The sequence below is a fragment of the Phyllobates terribilis genome, unplaced genomic scaffold, assembly GCF_046119375.1.
Source record: "Phyllobates terribilis strain yellow unplaced genomic scaffold, ASM4611937v1 Scaffold_3__8_contigs__length_932513732, whole genome shotgun sequence".
NCBI lineage: Eukaryota > Metazoa > Chordata > Amphibia > Anura > Dendrobatidae > Phyllobates > Phyllobates terribilis.
Window position 1 is genome coordinate 862,096,971 of NW_027362763.1, and position 23,355 is coordinate 862,120,325.

Sequence of the window (23,355 nt, forward strand, 5' to 3'; positions counted from 1 at the left end):
TATATAACAGTGATCAATCAAGTATAGAGCACACTGGGGCAGTATAGATATACAGTAAGTGGTAATAACTGAAACACTTAGGCTGCGTGCCCACGTTGCGGATTACAAGCGTTTTTGATGCGGATTTTCCGCAGCGTCAACGCTTGTAAAACGCTTGTTAATCCGCACCCCATGGTCCCCAATGAGAATCCGCAAGTTCTATGCCCATGCTGCGGATTTTTCCGCAGCGTTTATGCTGCGTTCAAAAATCCGCAGCATGTTCATTAATTTTGCGTTTCCGCATGCGGAATTGCCTTATTCAATGCATGAAAAAACGCAAGGCAATTCCGCATGTCGAAAACGCGTGAAAAACGCGCGATAAACGCGTGCGGAATTCCGCATGCGTTTTTCCGGGAGAGGACATGCGGAAATGAAGCAGAAATTTTCTGCTTCATTTACGTAACGTGGGCACATAGCCTCACAGTAAGGCTGTGTGCCCACGATGCGTCTTTAGTGCGTATTTTGGTGCGTATTTGCAGCGCGTAAATGCTCCAGAAACGCATTGCATACCTTATCCCATGACTTCCTATAACATTCTGCAAGTTCTGTGCACATGGTCCGTATTTTTTCTGCGCAGATTTTACTCGCAGAAAAAATACGGACATGACGAATTCTTGTGCGTTTCTGCATGCGTATTTGCCTATACAATGCATTGGAAAAACGCATGGCAAATACGCATGCAAATACGCGTCAAAAACGCATGTAAAAAACGCATGCGTTTTTCTGCCAAGGAGATGCAGAAATGCTCAGGAAAATTTCTGCTTCATTTCTGCATCGTGGGCACTAAGCCTAAAAGTACTCACTGGCCGAAGAAACGATCTTTTCCTTTATCTGCTGATTGGGCAGATCAGCACAGCGATTACAGTCCTCGCTGGCAAAACTCCAAATATTTTTTTCCAAAGAGAATATTTGAAATCATGTGCACGGCACAAGGAAATAATTTTAAGCAAGTTGCTGTTATTGTTGTTATACATCATAACTGGTGCCAAAGATAGTAATCGTGAAAAAAATATACTTTTCATTATTGCCTCATTGGGGGACACAGGTAACCATGGGTGTATGCTACTGTCGCTAGGTGGCTGACACTAGCCTAGAAAAAAGAATTGGCTCCTCCTCAGCAGTATATACCCACCGACTAAGCAGGTCAGTTTAAGCTTAGTGTCAGTAGGAGGCGGACCTGGATCTGTTCCCAGATCCGTATTTTTTCCTTTTCAGATACCCTGTTGTTTTTTATTAATCTTTTCCCTTTCTTTTTCAGATTCTTCCTTCCGAGGGTAACAGGGTGTAATGTGCGACCGAGAGAGCAATGTGGTGTTGCCCACATCGCCCACTCTCGGTCTGTGAGGCAGGACTCCTTCCCTCACAGTGTTCAGGAGGACCGGAGCGGATTGGTCCTGCCTCTGATCCCATCCCCAGCCCCCTCCTCGGAGCAGGCCGGGAGGAAGACGGGGTCACTAGCAGTGACCTTCCTCCTTCACAGGGGTGGATCCCGTCTTCTGCACCGTCTAGGACCGGGACGGTGCGGGATGGATGCCCTCCAGTGATCCCCCTCTACCCCCGGGAATCCTGATGTCGTCCCAAGATGTGGTGAAGAGGACCGGACACACAGAGAGATCAACATACCATGCCTCACCTCACCACCAACGCAGCGGCAGCGTCACCGACCTGCCTGCCGGCGGCGGGACGCTTCGGGATATATCTCTTTCCCGATGCTCCCTAGGGCTCCTCACTCTCAGCAGTAAATCCAGGCCCCGGCTTCAGCCTACTAATGGACACGCCCCTTTCAGTTGTGCGGCCTACCCCGACACTCTCCCTACTATAGCGTCACTCGGCACGTCTTCTGTACCGTCCACGCTACCGCCCACTTCCTTATGTTGCTGGCAAAAGAGCGGTAACCACGCCCCCTCCGGTTTTAAAAGCGCTTCAGTGTGGAGCTTATTCCCACACGCACTCCGGACCACTACGTTCGGGGGGGCGGTTACTTTCCTTTTCCGCACTCTACTCGGGAACGCCCCATTATTCCCACGGGTTTTGCATGGGACTGCACCCCATCTTCATCTCTGAGCGCCATCTCAGTCCGGACGCCATAACTTCCCTGTCGGACCACAGCTGCCTCTGCTGGGGGATCTCGGCTTACGGATGCCATAACCTCCCTGCCGACATCAATTACCTCAGCTAGGGAGATACCACAGCGGACAGGACCCTTCATCTGACCGGGTAGGCTCTGTCCAGGATATCCCATTGACAGTATTAGCCCTCCTCAGCAGAATTCCAAACACACTGCAGTATCACAGGCACTCAAACACATACATATGCACAGGCTCTGGAAGCCTCTCTCCTGTCCCTCTCCTAATGTAATCCACTACACTTGCGCTCTCTGTAATAAAAAGTGGCCCACAGGCCAGGTCTCTGCTTTCTGCCTAACCTGCAGCCCTTTCACCATGTCCCCCTCATAGGAACCCCCTCCACCGCCCAGGACTAGAGCACACCCCCTCCTCCGGAGTGGGCTGTTGCCCTTTCTCATTCAGTATCTGACCTCACCAAGGTTTCACAATCCTTGGTCCAGGCCATGGAACGTCTACCCGTTCTAACGGCTGTTTCCACCACTCCAAGCGTTCCTTAGCAGGATTCGCAGGCACCCTGCCGCCGTGCTCACAGAGACAAATCAGGGGCTAGACCCAAGACGCGAACGCGTTCTCCTTCCTCTTCCAGATCTCCATCACCATCCACGTCTTCCAAGTTGCCTTTGGCTCTCTCCTCCCCGGAGATGTCTCCCGGATCCCTCTCGGAGTCTGACTCAGAGTTAGATTCCGATACGGACCAAAATTCCAAGCTGCAGGACATGGTTGACAGCTTCATCATGGCTGTCAACCAGACCCTCAACGTCAAAGAGGACGAGTGCTCCCCTCTGGATTATGCCGTCTCCATCAAAAAGACCAAGCGCCCCCCTCGGACGTTTTCCAGTCATGAGGAATTCAAAGGAGTCCTTTCTAAACACTGAGATCATCCTGACAAGCTTTTTTCTGGGAGGAGGCAGCTAGACTTCCTTTATCCCTTTAGTTAGGAGCTAGTCAACCGGTGGTCGGAGTCCCTATCAGTCAACCCACCGGTCTCCCATCTTTCCTCTAAGACTATTTTATCACTGCCCAATGGTTCTTCCATTAAGGACACCATGGACAGACATGTTGAATCCCTTGCCAAGTCAGCTTTTGAGGCTGCTGGTGCTTCCTTCTTCCCTCTTTTCGCTTCTGCATCGGTGGTCAAGTCTATATCCGCTTGGACTAAACTCCTTCGTCAGGGTGTTACCTCCTCAGCCCTCCAGAGGAGATGGCGGATCTGGCAGACCAGATTGCCCACGCAGGAAAAATATCTCCTATCTGCCTCCCTAGACGCTGCCAATTGTTCAGCTTGGGCCAGCAGTAACATCATAGCCATACGTAGGATTCTCTGGCTTAAGGCCTGGAATGCTGACCCGCCTTCCAAAAAGTCCCTTACCAATCTTCCCTTTCAAGTTTCCCGACACTTTGGGGCTAAGGTAGACCAGCTCATTTCGGATGCCACTGGGGGCAAGAGCACCCCTCTTCGCCAACCTAAGCCCAAACGTTCGTTCAACCCCAGAAGAACTCCTCAGTTTCGCCCTTTTCGCCCCTTCTCCTCTACCAGGGACCCACCTCAGCAGGACCGGTGTCTGGCCCAAAGGGAAAGAAGGAAGCCTTCATACAAGCCTGCTCCATCCTGGCACAGAAAGGGATGCCCCATCAAGACCTCAGGATCCCCATCTACCAGATTCTCTTCTGCATGACGGGTCATCCCCATCTGGGAATCCTCTCAGGGTAGGTGACTGTCTCCTTCTCTTCCGGGATGCATGGCTGGCAGTGATTGATGATGCCTGGGTCAGAGAGATATTCTCCACGGGCTACAAAATAGAATTTTCCTCCATCCCTCACGATTTGTTTTTTCTTGTCCCGTCCGCCAAGGGACCTGGCTCAGGTTTCAAGCTTTTTCCGAGCCATTGGTTCTTTTCTATCAACGGGTCATCATTCCCGTTTCTTCAGACGAACACTTCACAGGTTTTTATTCCAACCTATTCATAGTCCCAAATGAGGACGGATCTCTCCGTCCGATCCTGGACCTCAAGCTTCTGAACCGGTGGGTGCGGCTCCGTCACTTCAGGATGGAGTCCCTCCGCTCAGTTATCTCTTCCATGGAACCTCTCCTCGGTGGACAGGATGCCTACCTTCATATTCCGATTTGCGCGTCTCATCAAAGGTTTTTCCGATTTCCGATCCAGAACGATTATTACCAGTTAAGGCTCTTCCGTTTGGCTTAGCCTCTGCCCCCAGAGTGTTCACCAAGGTGATGGAAATCGTCATGGCCATTCTTCGTTCCAAGGGAATCGTCATCATTCCCTATATGGACAAGCTGTTGATCAAGAGACCGTCCTACCAGGACTGCAACCAGAGCCCCCAGATCACCTTGAACACTCTATGCCATCTCGGCTGGAAAGTGAACAGTGCCAAGTCATTTCTTATCCTGTCCTAGCGTCTAACCTTCCTGGGCATGATGTTCGACACCTCCCGGGCCAAGGTTCTTCTTCCGGAGGACAAGATCACGGCTCTCAGTCGGGGAATCCGTGTTCTAAGACGTCCTTCTCCCCTCCCTCTGTGACTCTGCATGCGAATTCTGGGGAAAATGATCGCGGCCATGGAGGCTGTTCCCTTTGCCCAGTTCCATACCCGCCTGCTCCGGCTGGTTCTCCTGTCAGCTTGGGACAAGAGGACTTCCTCCTTGGATCATCCCACTCTCTTGCCTCCTTGAGTCAGACAATCTTTGACTTGGTGGACTCTCTCCTCCTCCATCCGCCTCGGGAGATCCTTTCTCCCTCTTCTCGGATGGGGAGTGGTTTTCCTTCACCACACTGTTCAGGGCCGCTGGAATACTCTAGAGACATCTCTTCCCATCAACCTGTTGGAAATCAGAGCTCTCTACATCTCTCTCCTTCATTGGCAGGACCTTCTTGAGGACAGCCAGTTCGGATACAGTCCGATAATGCCACTGCCGTGGCTTACATATATCATCAGGGCGGCACTCAAAGCAAGTCTGTTCTCTCGGAAGTTTCACGGATTCTACTCTGGGGCAAATGCCACGTGCCTGCGATATCAGGAGTTCACATACCAGGTGTGGAAAATTGGGCCGCCGACTTCCTAAGTCACCAGGGCCTGTCCTCAGGCGAGTGGTTTCTTCACCCAGAGGTGTTCGCTCAGATTTGTCAAAAATGGGGCATTCCTGATGTCGATCTAATGGCGTCACGGATGAATCACAAGGTTCCTCACTTCATAGCCACGTCTCGCGACCCTCTGGTAATTGCTTATGATGCTCTAGTCATCCCATGGTCTCAATTTCACCTTCCTTATCGCTTTCCACCCCTCCCGTTGTTCCCCAGAGTCATCAAAAAGATCAAGCTGGAGGGAGTTCTGGTTCTACTGGTGGCTTGGTCAATCTGCTTACAGACGTACCTTGGAGACTTTCAGAGTGTGCAGATCTGCTCTGTCAGGCCCCACTCTTCCAGCCGAATTCTCGGTATCTCAGTTTAATGGTATGGCCGTTGAAGCCGCGGTGCTGAATTAGGCGGGTTTCTCTTCCCAGGTCATACAGACCATGATCAGCGCAAGAAAACCCGCTTCTTCTCGTATATATCACTGTACCTGGAATGCCTTTTTTCGATGGTGCCAAGAGAACCATTCAGCTCCTATGTCCATTTCTCTGCCTTCCATCTTGGCCTTTCTCCATTGTTGCCGGTTTATCCCTCAGTACGCTCAAGGGTCAGGTTTCCACTTTTTCCATCCTGCTTCAGAGTATTCTGGCCTCTTGGCCTCAGGTGAAGACTTTCTTTCAGGGTGTTGCTCACTTAGCTCCACCGTACCATCAGCCAGTAGATCCGTGGGATCTGAATCTGGTATTAGGAGTTCTTCAGGCCCCTCCTTTCGAACCAATTTAGGAAATTTCCCTGTCCTTTCTTTCCTGGAAGGTCAGATTGATAGCCATTACATCCATTAGAAGAGTTTCCGAATTGGCAGCTCTTTCCTGTCATTCTCCATTCCTCATCTTTCATCAGGATAAGGTAGTTCTTAGGTCAGTATCTTCCTACCTGCCCAAGGTGGTCTCTGCCTTTCACCTAAATCAGGACATTGTCTTGCCTTCCATTTGCCCTTCTCCTGCGCATCCACTTGAAAAGGCACTGCATAACCTGGATTTGGTTAGAGCTTTGCGTTGCTACCTCTCAAGGTCTGCTTCTTCCAGGTGCTCTGACTTCCTCTTCGTCGTCTCTAAGGGTCGTCGTAAGGGTCTCCCTGCTTCTAAATTCACCATCGCTTGCTGGATTCGCTCGACGATCTTGGAAGCTTTATCAAAGAAATGACAAACCGCCCCCTCCAGGTGTAAAGGCTCATTCTACCTGGGCGGTGGGGGCATCCTGGGCCGTTCACCAACAGGCTTCGACCGCGCAGGTTTGCAAGGTGGCTACCTGGTCATCTGTGCATACCTTTACAAAATTCTACAAGGTTTATATCTACTCCTCGGCGGATGCTGGACTAGTGGAAAAGTGCTGCAGGTGGCGATTGCCAATCGTCCAACCTGATTTGCTCTGGTTCTCCCCACCCCCATTGGGACTACTTTTGGACATCCCATGGTTACCTGTGTCCCCCAATGAGGCGATAAAGAAAGAGGGATTTTTGGTACTCACCGTAAAATCTCTTTCTTGGAGCCTTCATTGGGGGACACAGCACCCTCCCTATTTTTGTGCCTATGTCTGTTTTTAGTGCCTTAGTTTTGGCCAGTGTGACTAGTATTTGGCCAATAGGTCTATGTTTGGCTTTTTTCTGCATTATACTTGTACTATTATTGTGCTTCTCCTACTGCTTTTCACTAACTGACGTGCTTAGTGCCAGTCGGTGGGTGTATACTGCTGAGGAGGAGCTAATTCTTTTTTCTAGCCTAGTGTCAGCCTTCTACCGACAGCAGCATACACCCATGGTTACCTGTGTCCCCCAGTGAAGGCTCCAAGAAAGAGATTTTATGGTGAGTACCAAAAATCGCTCTTTATTCTTTATCTGAAAGAAGCTTGTCATTTTCTTACAAAAGTAAAACAGGAGTACAGACTAAAATAAGGTTTTTTTAAATTACTATTTTGGATCCCTTAAGATACTTACACTAATGATTACCCTTATGTTGCAGCCTGCAAATATATTGTTTAATAAAGACATGATAGTGAAAATAGGAGATTTTGGTCTGGTGACTCGAATGACTGGTGAGGAAGAGACGAAAGCACTTGAGCGAACTCGCAGGACTGGTACTCCAACTTATATGGCTCCAGAACAGGTAAATACATTCAGGCTTCTATAAAGCAGTAGGAAAAAAATACCAAGCTGGAGATGTAGCATTGCCAGTAATCTGTTAAATAGGCTTTGTTATCTGACTCCGTGAAAAGCCATTTTTAAGACAAATGTGCATGGCAAGAAGTCTTATAAATAATGTGTGTGTGTTTGGAAACCAATGTTGATAAATTAAAGGGATTGTCCTGTTTCAAATATTATAATCCCATTGATAAAATAACATACTGAGCTTTTACTCACCCTTCCTTGGTCTAATGGTGCGTCTTCACCACAACTCTCATCTTTAATGATAGGCTGCAGTGGTGACATCTCATCAACAGCGCTGAAGCCAATCACTGAGCTCAGCGGTTCTGCCAATGTAGAAGCCACAAGTAGTGATGAGCGAGTATGTTCTGTTAACCCTTTCAGCGAGTAAGCTCGGGGGAATACCGAGTATCTTCCGCGTGCTCGGGTGTTATGTTTCAGTCTCTCTGTGTGCATGATTTGCGACTGTTTGACAGCTTTAATACAAGTGAGGAATGCCTAAGAAGCAGACATTCCTCACATATATTAAAGCTGTCAAACAGTCACAAATCATGCACATAGAGAGACTAAAACATAACACCCGAGCACGCTGAAGATACTCGGTATTCGCCCGAGCATACTCACTGAAAGGGTTAACAGAACATACTCACTCATCACTAGCCACAAGCCATTGAGTCTAGTGAATGCTGCTGACATGCCATAACTGCTGCAGCCTATCAACAAGGACTGAAGGAATAACGGAGAGGTATTGCTGTACACCGGGTGGGTGAGTAAAACCTCAGATTGTTATTTTTTATGTCTCTGATTCAATGAGCTAATACTATTTGAATAATATCTATAATATTTAACTAATATTCAGATATTCTTTTTGTACCTTATGTATTGTCAATTGATTGTATTGTACTGTAAACCCTGTCTTTGCATGTACAACGCCCTAGAATGTAAATCATATCCCAGTAATTTCATTCTTAAAGGGATTCTGTCAACAAGATTTCCCCCCTAAGCTATTTATACAGTACAGACCAAAAGTTTGGACACACCTTCTCATTTAAAGATTTTTCTGTATTTTCATGACTATGAAAATTGTACATTCACACTGAAGACATCAAAACTATGAATTAACACCTGTGGAATTATATACTTTACAAAAAAGTGTGAAACAACTGAACATATGTCTTATATTCTAGGTTCTTCAAAGTAGCCACCTTTTGCTTTGATGACTGCTTTGCACACTCTTGGCATTCTCTTGATGAGCTTCAAGAGGTAGTCACCGGAAATGGTCTTCCAACAATCTTGAAGGAGTTCCCAGAGATGCTTAGCACTTGTTGGCCCTTTTGCCTTAACTCTGCGGTTCAGCTCACCCCAAACCATCTCGATTGGGTTCAGGTCTGGTGACTGTGGAGGCCAGGTCATCTGGCGTAGCACCCCATCACTCTCCTTCTTGGTCAAAGAGCCCTTACACAGCCTGGAGGTGTGTTTGGGGTCAGTGTCCTGTTGAAAAATAAATGATAGTCCAACTAAACGCAAACCGGATGGAATAGCATGCCGCTGCAAGATGCTGTGGTACCCATGCTATTTCAGTATGCCTTCAATTTTGAATAAATCCCCAACAGTGTCACCAGCAAACCACCCCCACACCATCACACCTCCTCCTCCATGCTTCACAGTGGGAACCAGGCATGTAGAGTCCATCCGTTCACCTTTTCTGCGTCGCACAAAGACACGGTGGTTGGAACCAAAGACCTAAAATTTGGACTCATCAGACCAAAGCACAGATTTCCACTGGTCTATTGTCCATTCCTTGTGTTCTTTAGCCCAAACAAATCTCTTCTGCTTGTTGCCTGTCCTTAGCTGTGGTTTCCTAGCAGCTATTTTACCATGAAGGCCTGCTGCACAAAGTCTCCTCTTAACAGTAGTTGTAGAGATGTGTCTGCTGCTAGAACTCTGTGTGGCATTGACCTGGTCTCTAATCTGAGCTGCTGTTATCCTGCGATTTCTGAGGCTGGTGACTCGGATAAACTTAACAGAAGCAGAGGTGACTCTTGGTCTTCCTTTCCTGGGGCGGTCGTCATGTGAGCCAGTTTCTTTGCAGCGCTTGATAGTTTTTGCAACTGCACTTGGGGACACTTTCAAAGTTTTCCCAATTTTTCGCACTGACTGACCTTCATTTCTTAAAGTAATGATGGCCACTCATTTTTCTTTACTTAGCTGCTTTTTTCTTGCCATAATACAAATTCTAACAGTCTATTCAGTAGGACTATCAGCTGTGTATCCACCAGACTTCTGAACAACACAACTGATGGTCCCAACCCCATTTATAAGGCAAGAAATCCCACTTATTAAACCTGACAGGGCACACCTGTGAAGTGAAAACCATTTCCGGTGACTACCTCTTGAAGCTCATCAAGAGAATGCCAAGAGTGTGCAAAGCAGTCATCAAAGCAAAAGGTGGCTACTTTGAAGAACCTAGAATATAAGACATATTTTCAGTAGTTTCACACTTTTTTGTTAAGTATATAATTACACATGTGTTAATTCATAGTTTTGATGCCATCAGTGTGAATGTACAATTTTCATAGTCATGAAAATACAGAAAAATCTTTAAATGAGAAGGTGTGTCCAAACTTTTGGTCTGTACTGTATGTGTATGTAGCTCTTTGAAAGACAAGTCCAGCAATACCTTTACATGTCCAGTCTGTTCCTCCAGTACTGAGAAATCACTGTTTGAATTTATATGCAAATGAGGCTGAATACTGAATAACTATTTATAGATCTGAAGCCGCTGTCACTCCAGCTCTTTTCCCCACCCAGGGCCCCCTCCTCCTGTTTGACTGACAACCTCTATGCTGTTTGACTTAAGGCAAACGAGCAGACAGTCAATCTGTCAGTGAATCATCTGTCATTACGCTGTCCCTTTAAGACTTGCTGCCCCTCTGAGGCATACTTGTATGTTTTGGGGCATGTATGTGGATATAGGGACATACATGCTAAGAGGCTGCTGTGATACCCTGAGTTATAAATAAAGGGGCAGCAAGTCTTAAAGGGACAGCGTAATGACAGATGATTCATTAGGTCTGTAAGTGAAACAAAAAGAGCTGTGTCCTATGTAGATGTAGAGCTGTCATTGAGTCATCTGTGATTCAACAGAAATTTACAGGCAGTAAACTGATATCGCATACCAATTGGCTTTAGACAAGAGCACAATATAGATACAGTAGAATCGTGTCATCTGTATCCTCTATTAGTGGATTGTAGTTTATAAAAAAAGATTAAAGGGGGGAAAAAAAATCCGTCCTTTTTCGTATAACTACGACAATACACAAGATGAGAAGGGGTCTATATTTTCTGCAGAGGGCAAAGTGCAATAATAATCATATGTTCCCCCTATGGAAATAATTAATAGTTCTCCTGTCTCATATAACCCCGACTATATATAGGATGAGAAGGGGTCTAGAGTCTGATATTTTGCAGAGGGCAAAGTGCAATAATAATTCTATGCTCCCCCTGTGGAAATAATTTCGACCTCTCCTTTTTCATATAACCCCGACTATATACAGGATAAGAAGGGGTCTATAGTCTGATATTCTGCAGAGGGCAAAGTGTAATAATAATCCCATGTTCCCCCTGTGGAAATAACTTATATTCATCTAAGGGTTGGCAATTTAGGATAGAGATATATTGAGAGTAGTCTAGACATCAGTTATTACACATTGGGTGATTGATTTTAGGGAATATTAATATCCTGAGTATGACCCGTGTGATAAAAGAGGGGACATACAGGATAGACTGCATTTAGTACGGTGGTTTTGTTCATCATATTTTAATATTTATAACTAGCTATTGAACCCGTTCTACGCCCGGGTGGCAAGCATTTTTATTGGTATATGGTCTCCCATGCTGGTATGTGCTGCCCCCATCCTGTCCTCACCATCCAATCCTGGTATGCGTGGTACCCCTCACCCCCAATCCTGGTATGTGCGGCACCCCTCACCCCCAATCCTGGTATGCGTGGCACCCCTCACCCCCAATCCTGGTATGCGTGGCACCCCTCACCCCCAATCCTGGTATGCTTGGCACCCCTCATCCCTATCCTAGTGTGTATGGTATCCCTTATCCTGGTATGCATGGCACCCTATCCCTCACTCCCAATCCCGGTATGCGTGACACCCCTCACCCCCAATCCCGGTATGCGTGGCACCCCTCACCCCCAATCCCGGTATGCGTGGCACCCCTCATCCCTATCCTGGTATGTATGGCACTCCTCATCACTATCCTGGTGTGTATGTTATCCCTCATCCTGGTATGCATGGTACCCCATCCCTCATCCCGGTATGCATGGCACTCCATCCCTCATCCCCAATCCCGGCATGCGTGGCACCCCTCATCCCCAATCCCGGCATGCGTGGCACCCCTCATCCCCAATCCCGGCATGCGTGGCACCCCTCATCCCCAATCCTTGTATGTGTGGCACCCCTCATCCCCAATCCTGGTATGCGTGGCACCCCTCATCCCCAATCCCGGTATGCGTGCACCCCTCATCCCCAATCCCGGTATGAGTAGCACCCCTCACCCTCAATCCTGGTATGCATGGTCCCCTCACCCCCCAATCCTGGTATGCGTGGCACTCCTCACCCCCCAATCCTGGTATGCGTGGTACCCCTCAAACCCCATATCCTGGTATGCATGGTACCCCTCAAACCCCATATCCTGGTATGCATGGTACCCCTCACCCCCCAATCCTGGTATGCGTGGTACCCCTCACCCCCAATCCTGGTATGTGTGGCACCCCTCACCCCCCAATCCTGGTATGTGTGGCACCCCTCACCGCCCAATCCTGGTATGCGTGGTACCCCGCACACCCAATCCTGGTATGTGTGATACCCCTCACCCCCCAATCCTGGTATGCATGGTACCCCTCACCCCCCAATCCTGGTATGCGTGGTACCCCTCACCCCCCAATCCTGATATATGCATGGTCCCCTCACCCCACAATCCTGTTCTGTTTGGCCCCCTCATCCCTTTCACACTGTACACACATACAAAAAAAATAAACAGTTATACTCACCTTTCTTCTCTGTACTCCAGCGCTGCTGCGTCCTCTTCTGCCAGAGGCCGGGGGAGGAGTGCGGCGCCGGAGCACCGCGCTGTCCGGCGCCATTTTGCTGAAGACACACTGTAAATGTGTCTTCAGTTAAATGGCGCCGGATAGCGCAATGTGCACGCGCCGGTCCGACGCCTTCACTCCGCCCCTGGTCTCCAGAGAAGAGAGGCGCCGCGGCAACGCTCCTCCCGGTCAGGTAAGTATGTAAGTATGGCGCCGGAGATCATGGTATGTGTTCTGTGTCTACGCATACTGCAATCTCCGGCACCATATACTCCTCTTACCTGTAACGGCTGGATGTGTGCTTCTCTCTGGAGCCAGACTGCGCGTCACGCATGCGCAGTCTATTAAGGCTTCAGACAGAGACACGCATCCCGCCTTATATTATAGATAAAGTATCATTTTTTAATTATTGCTATTCCACCTCAGTCAGTGATTTTTGTGTATGTTGGTGGTTATAATATATTTTTAGTTATTGGTCCTCAGTCAGTGAATCCTCAATTACAAACAAGCAAGCTTTCTGGCTCTCTCAGGCCTGTAACTTCTTCTTTAAGAGGCTCCTCTGTCCTCCACTCATTAGCTGTAGTACTGGCACCTGTTTGAACTTGTTATCAGTATAAAAGACACCTGTCCGCAACCTCAAACAGCCACACTCCAAACTCTACTATGGTGAAGACCAAAGAGCTGTCAAAGGACACCAGAAACAAAATTGTAGCCCTGCACCAGGCTGGGAAGACTGAATCTGCAATAGGCAAGCAGCTTGGTGTGAAGAAATCAACTGTGGGAGCAATAATTAGAAAATGGAAGACATACAAGACCACTGATAATCTCCCTCGATCTGGGGCTCCACACAAAATCTCAACCCATGGGGTCAAAATGATCTCAAGAACGGTGAGCAAAAATCCCAGAACCACACGGCGGGACCTAGTGAATGACCTGCAGAGAGCTGGGACCAACGTTACAAAGGCTACCATCAGTAACACACTACGCCGCCAGGGACTCCTGCAGTGCCAGACGTGTCCCCCTGCTTAAGCCATTACATGTCCGGGCCCGTCTGAAGTTTGCTAGAGAGGATTTGGATGATCCAGAAGAGTATTGGGAGAATGTCATATGGTCAGATGAAATCAAAGTAGAACTGTTTGGTAGAAACACAATTCAGCGTGTTTGGAGGAGAAAGAATGCTGAGTTGCATCCAAAGAACACCATACCTACTGTGAAGCAGGGGGGTGGCAACATCATGCTTTGGGGCTGTTTCTCTGCCAAGGGACCAGGACGACTGGTACATGAAAGAATGAATGGGGCCATGTATTGTGAGATTTTGAGTGCAAACCTCCTTCCATCAGTAAGGGCATTGAAGGTGAAACATGGCTGGGTCTTTCAGCATGACAATGATCCCAAGCACAAAGCCAGGGCAACGAAGGAGTGGCTTCGTAAGAGGCATTTCAAGGTCCTTGGGTGGCCTAGCCAGTCTCTAGATCTAAACCCTATTGAAAACCTTAGGAGGCAGTTGAAAGTCTGTGTTGCCCAGTGACAGCCCCAAAACATCACTGCTCTAGAGGAGATCTGCATGGAGGAATGGGCCAACATACCAGCAACAGTGTGTGCCAACCTTGTGAAGACTTACAGAAAACGTTTGACCTCTGTCATTGCCAACAAAGGATATATAACAAAGTACTGAGATGAACTTTTGTAATTGACCAAATACTTATTTTCCACCAAAATTTGAAAAAAATGTCTTTCCAAATCAGACAATGTGATTTTCAGGATTTGTTTTCTCATTTTGTCTCTCATAGTTGAGGTCTACCTATGATGTCAATTACAGGCCTCTCTCATCTTTTTAAGTGGGAGAACTTGCACAATTGGTGGCTGACTAAATACTTTTTTCCCCACTGTATACTGTAGATTTTCCTAATTATGCAAGTAAGATAAAGAATATATTTCTACATATGAACCCTTTGTCAATCCTCATTTATACGTTTTTTAATTTTTAACAGAAATCTAACAAGTATGAAAATGAAGTCGACATATTTCCATTAGGCTTAATATTATTTGAACTTTTGTGGATATTTTACTCTGACCATGAAAAAGGAAAAGTAAGTTGTTGTTTTTTTGTTTGTTTTTCAAAGAAAAGCATAAATGAGCCATGATATTCAAGATACTGTATATAGATTAACTACTCGGAACCTCTTAACAGTTCAGTGCCATGTACCAATGGCTGTGAACATGAACAGTGCAGTAGCCAAGTGGGCTTCTCCCCTGCCACCACATCGGCACCGTGAAACATGATCATTGCGTGTAGATGGTTGCCATGCCAGACTGATGTCTAAGCCTAATAGATTGTTTGTCAGTTTTACAATGATGGACAATAATAAAAAGTTGGAACTTAAAAATATAAAAAATAAAGGTTAAAAATTTTAAATATAAAAACTGTTAAAAGAAAACAGAGCAGAGCAGTTTTCCTAACCACTGCTCTAACTTTCCAGAGCCATGTGCTTATTCAGCGGCTCTGTTATCTCTAGATGCAAAGACAGTGATAAGAATGTTGCCCGGCACTTTATATATTTCTGTGTTGTTGGACTTATGACAAACTATGGGATAGTCACTTTTTTTTGTTAATCTTGAATGGACGTTGTTTCTGTCTTCTCTGATAGGGGATTCTGTCTATTTAAAAGTTAGTTTTCAACAGGGTCTCCAAGGGAAAGATGACGATGAGCGGGGGGGGGGGGGGTAGTGCTTTCTTATGTATTTATCTAGGGTGCCAACCTTTGCGGTCAGGTAGGGCTACTTATAAGGATTATTTTATAGGGAGAGCATCCAGTAAACTGACTTCTTTGTCTCTCCCTATCACTTATATTCTACCCCCAGCCATACTACCCTGTCATATGAGTAGCATTTTGGCAATAGTGTAGTGTTTTTCCTTTTTAAATATCATCAATAAAGTATAACATTTTATGTTTATTTTCCAAGCACTGGTAAAGACCCAAAAATAAAGTAAATTTAAAAAACATGATGAACAACAAAGAAAAGCAAAAAAAACAATAACAGAATTACATGTATTCTTCAATCCCCCTTTAAAAAATAAAAAAATTAAATGTACCCCAAAAATGGTTCTATTAAAAGAACAGCTATCCTTCAGCAAACAAGCCCTCATACAGCTGCATTAGTAGAAAAAAGAAAAATGTTATGGCTCTTGGCATGCTGTGACTTAACTTTTTTTTTCTTACATATTCAACCTTTGTGCAAAAAGTAGCAAAGCGTAACCCACACAATAAAAGTAACATATTATTTACAAAATTAAAATGCAAAAGAACAATAGCAGAATTGCTTTTTATTTTTTCCATTTCCATCCCAAAAATATTAATAAAAGCTTATCAATAAGTTATATGTGACCCAAATTGGTGAAAAATACAGGTCATCCTGCAAAAAAACAAATAAACCCTTAGAGATGTATGTAGGCAAATTAATGAAAAAGTTTGCTTCTGTGAATGTGTTGATTCAAACCCAAAAGGCAACAATTGCCCTGAAAACATTATACTATGTTCTAAAGCCATGTAGAACAAGCATTTTAAAGTCTGTGTGACCAATGAAACTTAATGGCCCCGAGTCAAAGTTTTTAGCTAAGAAAACTTTTGTAAAAAGCTTTGAGAATTTGCTACATTTTTGTGCAAATCGAGGCTGTCCAAAAACGTTGCAACTTTTGGTATTTTCATGCCGGCTCAGACAAACGTGGCAAAGATGAAGTGGGAACCGGACGTTCGTCAAATTCATGACTAGCGGTGGTGTTCATTACGCAACAAATTTTACTCCAGTCACTATCTGGAGTAAGATTTGTGCAACATGTGAATGCAGCCTCAAATGATGACATTTTATTTGTTTCAGATGTAGATTAATACACATATGATATTCTAACCATGTTTTCCTTCTTTTTTTCTTTTCTTAAGCATTGGGAAAAGGTTAAGAATTTTGAATTTCCTAGCGAGTTTGAAGAGCAGCACCCCGTGGAGGTAATTAGTTATTAGAATGTGTTCACATGTGGCATATTTTCTGTGCAGATTCTGGATCAAAATCTACAGTAAAATACAGTACGATGCTTGGCATTGTATTCTTGCAAAAGCCCATTTACATGCTTTTCTATTTGGTGCAGGCTCCTCTTGCATTTGCTCCATATTACACCCTGCAATGGGATTAACGTCTCTACCTTTCATGGGTATTTTTTATTCTCATTTCTTTAATTTGTGTTTTTGCAGAAGCATGAGATCGTCAAAATGTTGTCACAAGATCCTAAGAAACGTCCATCGGCTGAAGACCTATCCAAATCTTTTCAGAATATGAAAACATTTGATTCTCAAACCCTCTAAGAATGTTTGTTATGAAACTTGAATCAGAACTGTATTGTATATTTATCTAAAGTGGATGTGTCAGATTAATATTCAGTCCTATGTAAGCAGTGTCAGACTGAATAATATTGGGCCCACCAGACGATTTGATTCGGAGGGCCCACCTTTCTCCCCCACTCAAGAGCCCCATAACAGCTGCAAAGTTTACACTATAAACTCTCCTGAAGGAGAAGCTAGGGCCCACCGGAGGATTCTCCGGTTTTCTGGTGGGCCACTCCAACCCTGTATGTGAAGGAACTATATTACAGCTACAGGTCCGTGGTCCATTCAGCACTCCAGTTATCCAAGTTATGGCTCCTAGAATACCAAGGACACAAAGTTATGAGTCCAGACCGCTGATTGACAGGCATATATGCATACACAACAGCCAACCTGTCGATCACTGCCTGGAGTGCTCCCTAAGTAAATTTACACAATTCAGAAATTTGAGTGAACTTTGTTTTTTAACAAAGCTCCACTTAGCCAAAGGTAATTTTCTTTGCTATCTTGACTCCTAGGAGGAGTGCGGACCTGTAGCTGTAAAATGCTATTCATCCATAAGCAGCTTATTAAGTAGACAGATCAAGTTTAAAATTTACCCGTAAGAAATTTACCTCATCGGGAGACAGATGCTTTTCCAAAAAAAAATAAAAATAACATATAAATTAGTGATGAGCCGATCGTTTGGAATTCGAATATGTTGAATGTTTTCCCGAAAAAATTCAATTTGTGGAAAATAATTTTGAAAATAACACTGCAAAATGTATGTTTCTTATAATGCTCTAGGGTCTCTCCAGACCCCAGATCATAATAAATGTAAAATATATATATATAAAAAAATAAAAATATATGCAAAGGATCTTCTCTCCCGGGAGACTTTCTGCGAGCTCACATATCAGTTATAAGGAAGGGAAAGATCCATCCCAATGCGAAAGTTACAGACCTTCTTAATGTAGACATTAAGATGTTTGCAAAAATAATTGCATCCAGACTATCTCCACTTCTACCGGATATTATCCATGTGGATCAGACGAGTTTTATGAGAGGTAGAGAGGCAAGGGACAATACAACTAAGGCTTTGAACCTAATAAATATATAGAACTAGACTTAAAACTCAGCCCCTTATGACTTTGTCTAGCGACACAGAAAAGGCATTTGATAGGGGAAACTGGATATTTATGAATGAGACACTTTCTCAACTGGGTCTGAAATTCAATATGCTACACTGGATTTCCACCTTGTATTCAAAGCTAACCGCTAGCGTAAAGGTAATCAGGGTCTTATCTAAAGATTTCGATAAATGTAATGGCACGCGACAAGGGTGTCTGCTTTCCCCTCAGATTTTTCATTCTCACATTGGAACCTTTTCTTAGGAGAATTAGGTCTAACACTAACATAGTGGGTCCCTGCATCCGCGGCTTTCTCTACAAGATTGCAGCCTATGCAGACGACCTACTTTTCTTCATCAATAAACCGAATATTTATTTACCTAACCTGATGGCAGAATTCCTATCAAATTTTCAAATGAACTTTTCTAAATCGGAAACCTTGAACATTAATATTTCCCACTCTATCCTGACACCCTTGAAAACCGCCTTTAGTTTTAAATGGGCTAAGTCAGCCATAAAATATTTGGGAATATTATTACCAAGTGACATTAAACTGACAAACTCTCTTAATTTTCTTAAGTTACTTAAATCCGTGCAGGAGAACTGCTCAAGATGGATGTGTCGATAATGGCGGTTCCCTTTGAACCACTCCACAGGCTATGTGGTCCCTTGGGGCAACTTCCCACCAGGTTACCATCAAATTCAGAGACAAATCATTCCCAAGGTACAAGGGAGACAGTGTTATTCCTTTATTTATCCAAATGCATCAGAAAAGCAACGTTTCGGCCAGCAAGCGGCCTTTTTCATGCATAAACAAAATGGCAGATAAAGTTAACATACATGCAGTACACAGAGCTATTTTATATCTGGGAACCATTGGGCTGCTCCTTCCGACTCCTCTCACTGGTCCCTCCCAGACTGTATACAATTGAAAGACATAGCGTTAAATCATAATACCAGTGGCGCACCGCCAATGGCAGCAGGCCACGCCACTGCTATGGGGCCCGTGACCGGAAGGGGGCCCATGAGCCGGGAGGGCCCCAAACAGGGTGGGAACCAGGAGGATAGATGAGTATTGGAGGGGAGGGAGGTTGCGGCGGTGGAGGAGTGAACACACGCGGTAGCTGCTGCTGCAGCTACCGCAAATGCCCGCTGCTAAAGTGAAATGAATATTCCCTTTTCTCCACTCCCATGGACGTGGAGAAGAGGGAATATTCATTCTCTTAAGTAGCGGCCATGGAGGAGCGCTGAGCCCCGGCTCCTGCTGTCAGTGCCCGCTGCTAAAGAGAAAGCATATTCACGCTTCTCCACGCCCATAGTCCCGGCATGGAGAAGCGTGAATGTGCCGGCAGCAGCAGCAGCTCACCTTGGCATCTGAGCGCGCGACATGAACTGCAGCAGACAGGACTCAGCGCTGGAGCAGAGGTGAGGAAGGAAGGTGAGTACAAGTGTTTATTGTTTTATGTGTGCAGTGATTGGGGCCATACATAGTAGGATTGGGGAATGAGGAGGCCACACATACCAGGATTGAGGGATGAGGAGGCCACACGTACCAGATTTGGGGGATTGGGCAGGCCACACATACCAGGATTGGGGAGATTGGGGAGGCCACACATACCAGGATTGGGGGGGATTGGGGAGGCCACACATACCAGGATTGGGGGACTGGGAAGGCCACACATACCAGGATTGGGGGACTGGGGAGGCCACACATACCAGGATTGGGGAGGCCACACATACCAGGATTGGGAGACTGGGAAGGCCACACATACCAGGATTGGGAGACTAGGAAGGCCACACATACCAGGATGGGGGATTGGGGAGGCCACACATACCAGGATTGGGGGATTGGGGAGGCCAAACATACCAGGGTTGGGGAGGCCACACATTCCAGGATTGGGGGATGAGGGGGTGGCACACATACCAGGATGGGGAAATTTACCAATAGCTGCTGCATTTCTCACCCTAGGCTTATACTCAAGTCAATACGTTTTCCCAGTTTTTTGTGGTAAAATTAGGGGCCTCGGCTTATACTCGGGTTGGCTTATTTAAAATATATAGTATTTTAAAATCAGTGAGTACGTGGTGCCCATAATACTGCAGGACTGTGGGGTGCATTATACTATATGGGGGCTGCATTTTACCCTATGGGGTGTGTAATATACTGTATGGAGGACTATGGGGAGTGTATTATATTCTATGGAGGACCATGGGAAGTTCATTATACTATATGGAGGATTATGGGGGGCGCATTATACTATATGGAGGATTATAGGAGGCACAATATACTATATGGAGGATTATCGGTGGTGTATTATACTCTATGGAAGGCTGTGGAGCCATTATAATATTTTGAGGGCTATGTGGGGGGCCATTATACTGTATGAAAGCAATTATACAGTGTGAATGGTTGCGTGGGGTCCATTATACTGTTTGGAGGGCTCGTGCGGGTCATTATACTGTAGGTAGGCACATTATAGTGTATGGAGAGCTTTGGGGGTCACGGTTTGGGCATCATACTGTGTTGGGGTCACAATACTTTGCCTTGGGAGTTGAAGTTGGGTACAATAGGGTCATTATACTGTGCATGTGGAGGCTAATGTGGAGGAATGCACCATGGGGTAATCATACTGTGTTTGGGGTGCACTTTTGTTGGAATCACACTTTATGGGGCAATGAAAGAGGAATCTAGGACTTCAGCTGGAGGAAAATTACTGTGTATAGGATGGAAAGTTGTGAGATCTGCTCTTCTATGACACAGACAAATATTTTTTTTTAGGGGGGGGGGGCAATTAGAGCTTCTGCTATGGGGCCCCATGATTTCTATGTACGCCCCTGCATAATACAGTTTAAAAACAACACTTACTCTTTTACTTCACTATGTGATTTTATGTATCAGTGATGTGCAGCACCATGTCATCTTGATACTATGTTCTTGATCATGATGCTGTAGTATATTGGTCCCATAATTCAAAAGAGGAATGGAGAACACCCCTATTCTGGAAACACCACTCAGGGAATATCTCTCAAATTTAGATGTTTTTATCATGTCAGTGTATCAGGCATTGGTGCATAGTATACGGGTGTATCCAATTTGTTTATGCTTGAAAAATGACTCTTTCTGGCCGAAACATTGCTTTTATGATGCATTTGGATGAATAAAGGAATGGAATCATCTCTCTGGTGCCATTTGTCTCTGCTCGAGATGGATAGGGAGTGCCTTTATATGGTTTGGCAGAAGCGCAATTTTTAAGATGAATATTCTCCCTCTTATCCTATATATCATTCAAGCTCTTCCGGTCGGCATTCCCTCGTCCTTCTTTAGGAGTCTCGCTGGGGTCCAAACTAAATTTTTATGATCTGGCAAACCTTCATGTATCTGTAGAACCACACTATACCCTCCAAAATCCTCAGGGGGTATAGTGCTACCTGATTTCAGATCATATTACATTGCCTCTCACCTTTCTAGAGTTCTGGATTGGTGTAGGAATGGTTCTGGAAAAGCCTGGGTTGGGATTGAACAAAGTTTTACAAACATCCCGCCAATAACCACTCCCTGGTTAGAGCTATCTATGGTTTCAACGCTCAAAACTCATCCCTTGATTGGGGCAACTCTTGCATGTTGTAATAATCCCTCTGTTCATTCATCAATTATGCAACAATCTTCTTCTCTGTACCCTATCTTGGGTAATCCACTTTACCCCCAGGAATAGAGGATGAAATTTTTTCTTCCTGGTTAAGCAATGCCTGTTTTAGAGTGATAGATTTCAGACAGGGAAACTTATGGCCTTCAAAGGAACACCTTCAGGGTTTCTTTACTTCTTTGCCCTTAGGACCCTGGATAATTGGTCAACTTTCTCTCTTTCTTCACTCACTCCCATCGAGAACATTTTATATAAATGATAAAACAATTTTTGAAGTGGAATGTTCGAACACTTGCCCCTTAAGAGATACTTTGGCACTCTCATATTCCCTTCTGATTAATCACCTGGACCAGTTTAAAACCCGCTTTCAGACCCAATGGGAGAGGGATCGGGGTCGCACCTTGATGAGGGATCAGTGGATGATTGTCTTCACTCTGACACATGAATCATCCATTAGCTCTTGATTTCAGGAGGCCGGCTACAATCTACTCTCTCGGTGGTATAAAGTTCCAACCCACCTACACTCTCTATATTTCCAGATGCCAATCCCATGTGTTGGAGATGCGGGGAAGAAGAAGGTGACTTATTACATATTTTCTGGTCTTGCAAGCTTCTCTCTCTTTTCTAAGGAAAAGTACAACTAGTGATTTGTAAATTCACTTTTTTGAGACCTTGATCCAGCTCTCGTCCTTCCCCATCACAGTGATATCCCTTTAAAAACTTATAAAAACTCAATACTGAGACATTTGATTACCTCTGCTACAGCATACATTCCTTTGTTATGGAAAAGTGACACTATCCCGACAATCTCGCTCTAGTTTTCCAAAATAAATGAGATTATGCTAATGGTGGAGCTCACCTCCATGATCAATAATTCCCATGATAAATTCTACAAAACATGGTTCTATGGGATGGGAGTTTAAATTATCTGCTGATTACCTCGACCTTATCGGGGAAAACCAAGTCCACACTTTAGGAGACTCTCTGTTTTTCCCCTTACCCTCGTTACTGGACTTCCCCTCCCAATCCCCATTTGTATTTGTGTGTCTCTGTGTTTATGTTTTTAGCTTCCTCTCATGGTTTTTGTTTCTTTTCCCCCCTTGTTAATTTACAGTAGTATATAATAATTCAACATTTAAGTTTCAGTCAATATGCAGGTAGTATTATAGAACACGTTGAACAAATGTAAAACCTGTGACTCCACCTTGGATTGTGTTTATTTTATTTTGCTTTAAATGTTATGAAGATACTGTTTATTGTTATTTCCATGTGGTCTTGTTTGACCTTCTATTTCATGCACAATTAGTGCTTTGTGTTTGCAATTGTATATCTCTTTGAAACTTAATAAAGATACATTTATAAAAAAATAAACCTAACTTCAATGATCACCCCTACCTCTCCAGTCACATCACTGCTTGCTGCCAGCAAACCATCTCCATTCTCTTCACCATAGGCCAAGACTTCTGGCCCGATCACAGCTCATTTTAAGGTAGCAGCGTACATCGTGATGTCAAGATGTCATAACCTTATGATGCGCAGTGCCAGTGACCCCAAAAGTCTGATCATGGCTGGAAGTTTTAGCCTAAAATAAACAGGCTGAAGATGAGGCACGTGATGGCGGAAAGAAGAAGACCGGACAGCAGGCAGCAAGCAGCGGGTCCAGAGAGGTGA

At 45.1% G+C, this 23,355-nt stretch overlaps 1 protein-coding gene across 4 annotated transcripts in view; it reads left to right on the plus strand.

The window, feature by feature from the left end:
- The window catches only part of LOC141257723 (interferon-induced, double-stranded RNA-activated protein kinase-like), a 153,963-nt gene extending 130,879 nt beyond the window's left edge, over nt 1–23,084 (plus strand). For 3 of the 4 annotated variants that reach the window (XM_073672617.1, XM_073672618.1, XM_073672619.1), the window contains 4 exons: nt 7,273–7,416; nt 14,550–14,648; nt 16,497–16,559; nt 16,803–23,084. In XM_073672617.1, coding sequence (XP_073528718.1) covers nt 7,273–7,416; nt 14,550–14,648; nt 16,497–16,559; nt 16,803–16,913 — 417 coding nt within the window. In that variant the 3' untranslated portion in view covers nt 16,914–23,084. The remainder of the gene's footprint in view (nt 1–7,272; nt 7,417–14,549; nt 14,649–16,496; nt 16,560–16,802) is intronic. The other variant, XM_073672620.1, reaches the window with a different exon arrangement.
- The last annotated feature ends 271 nt before the right edge of the window (nt 23,085–23,355 follow it).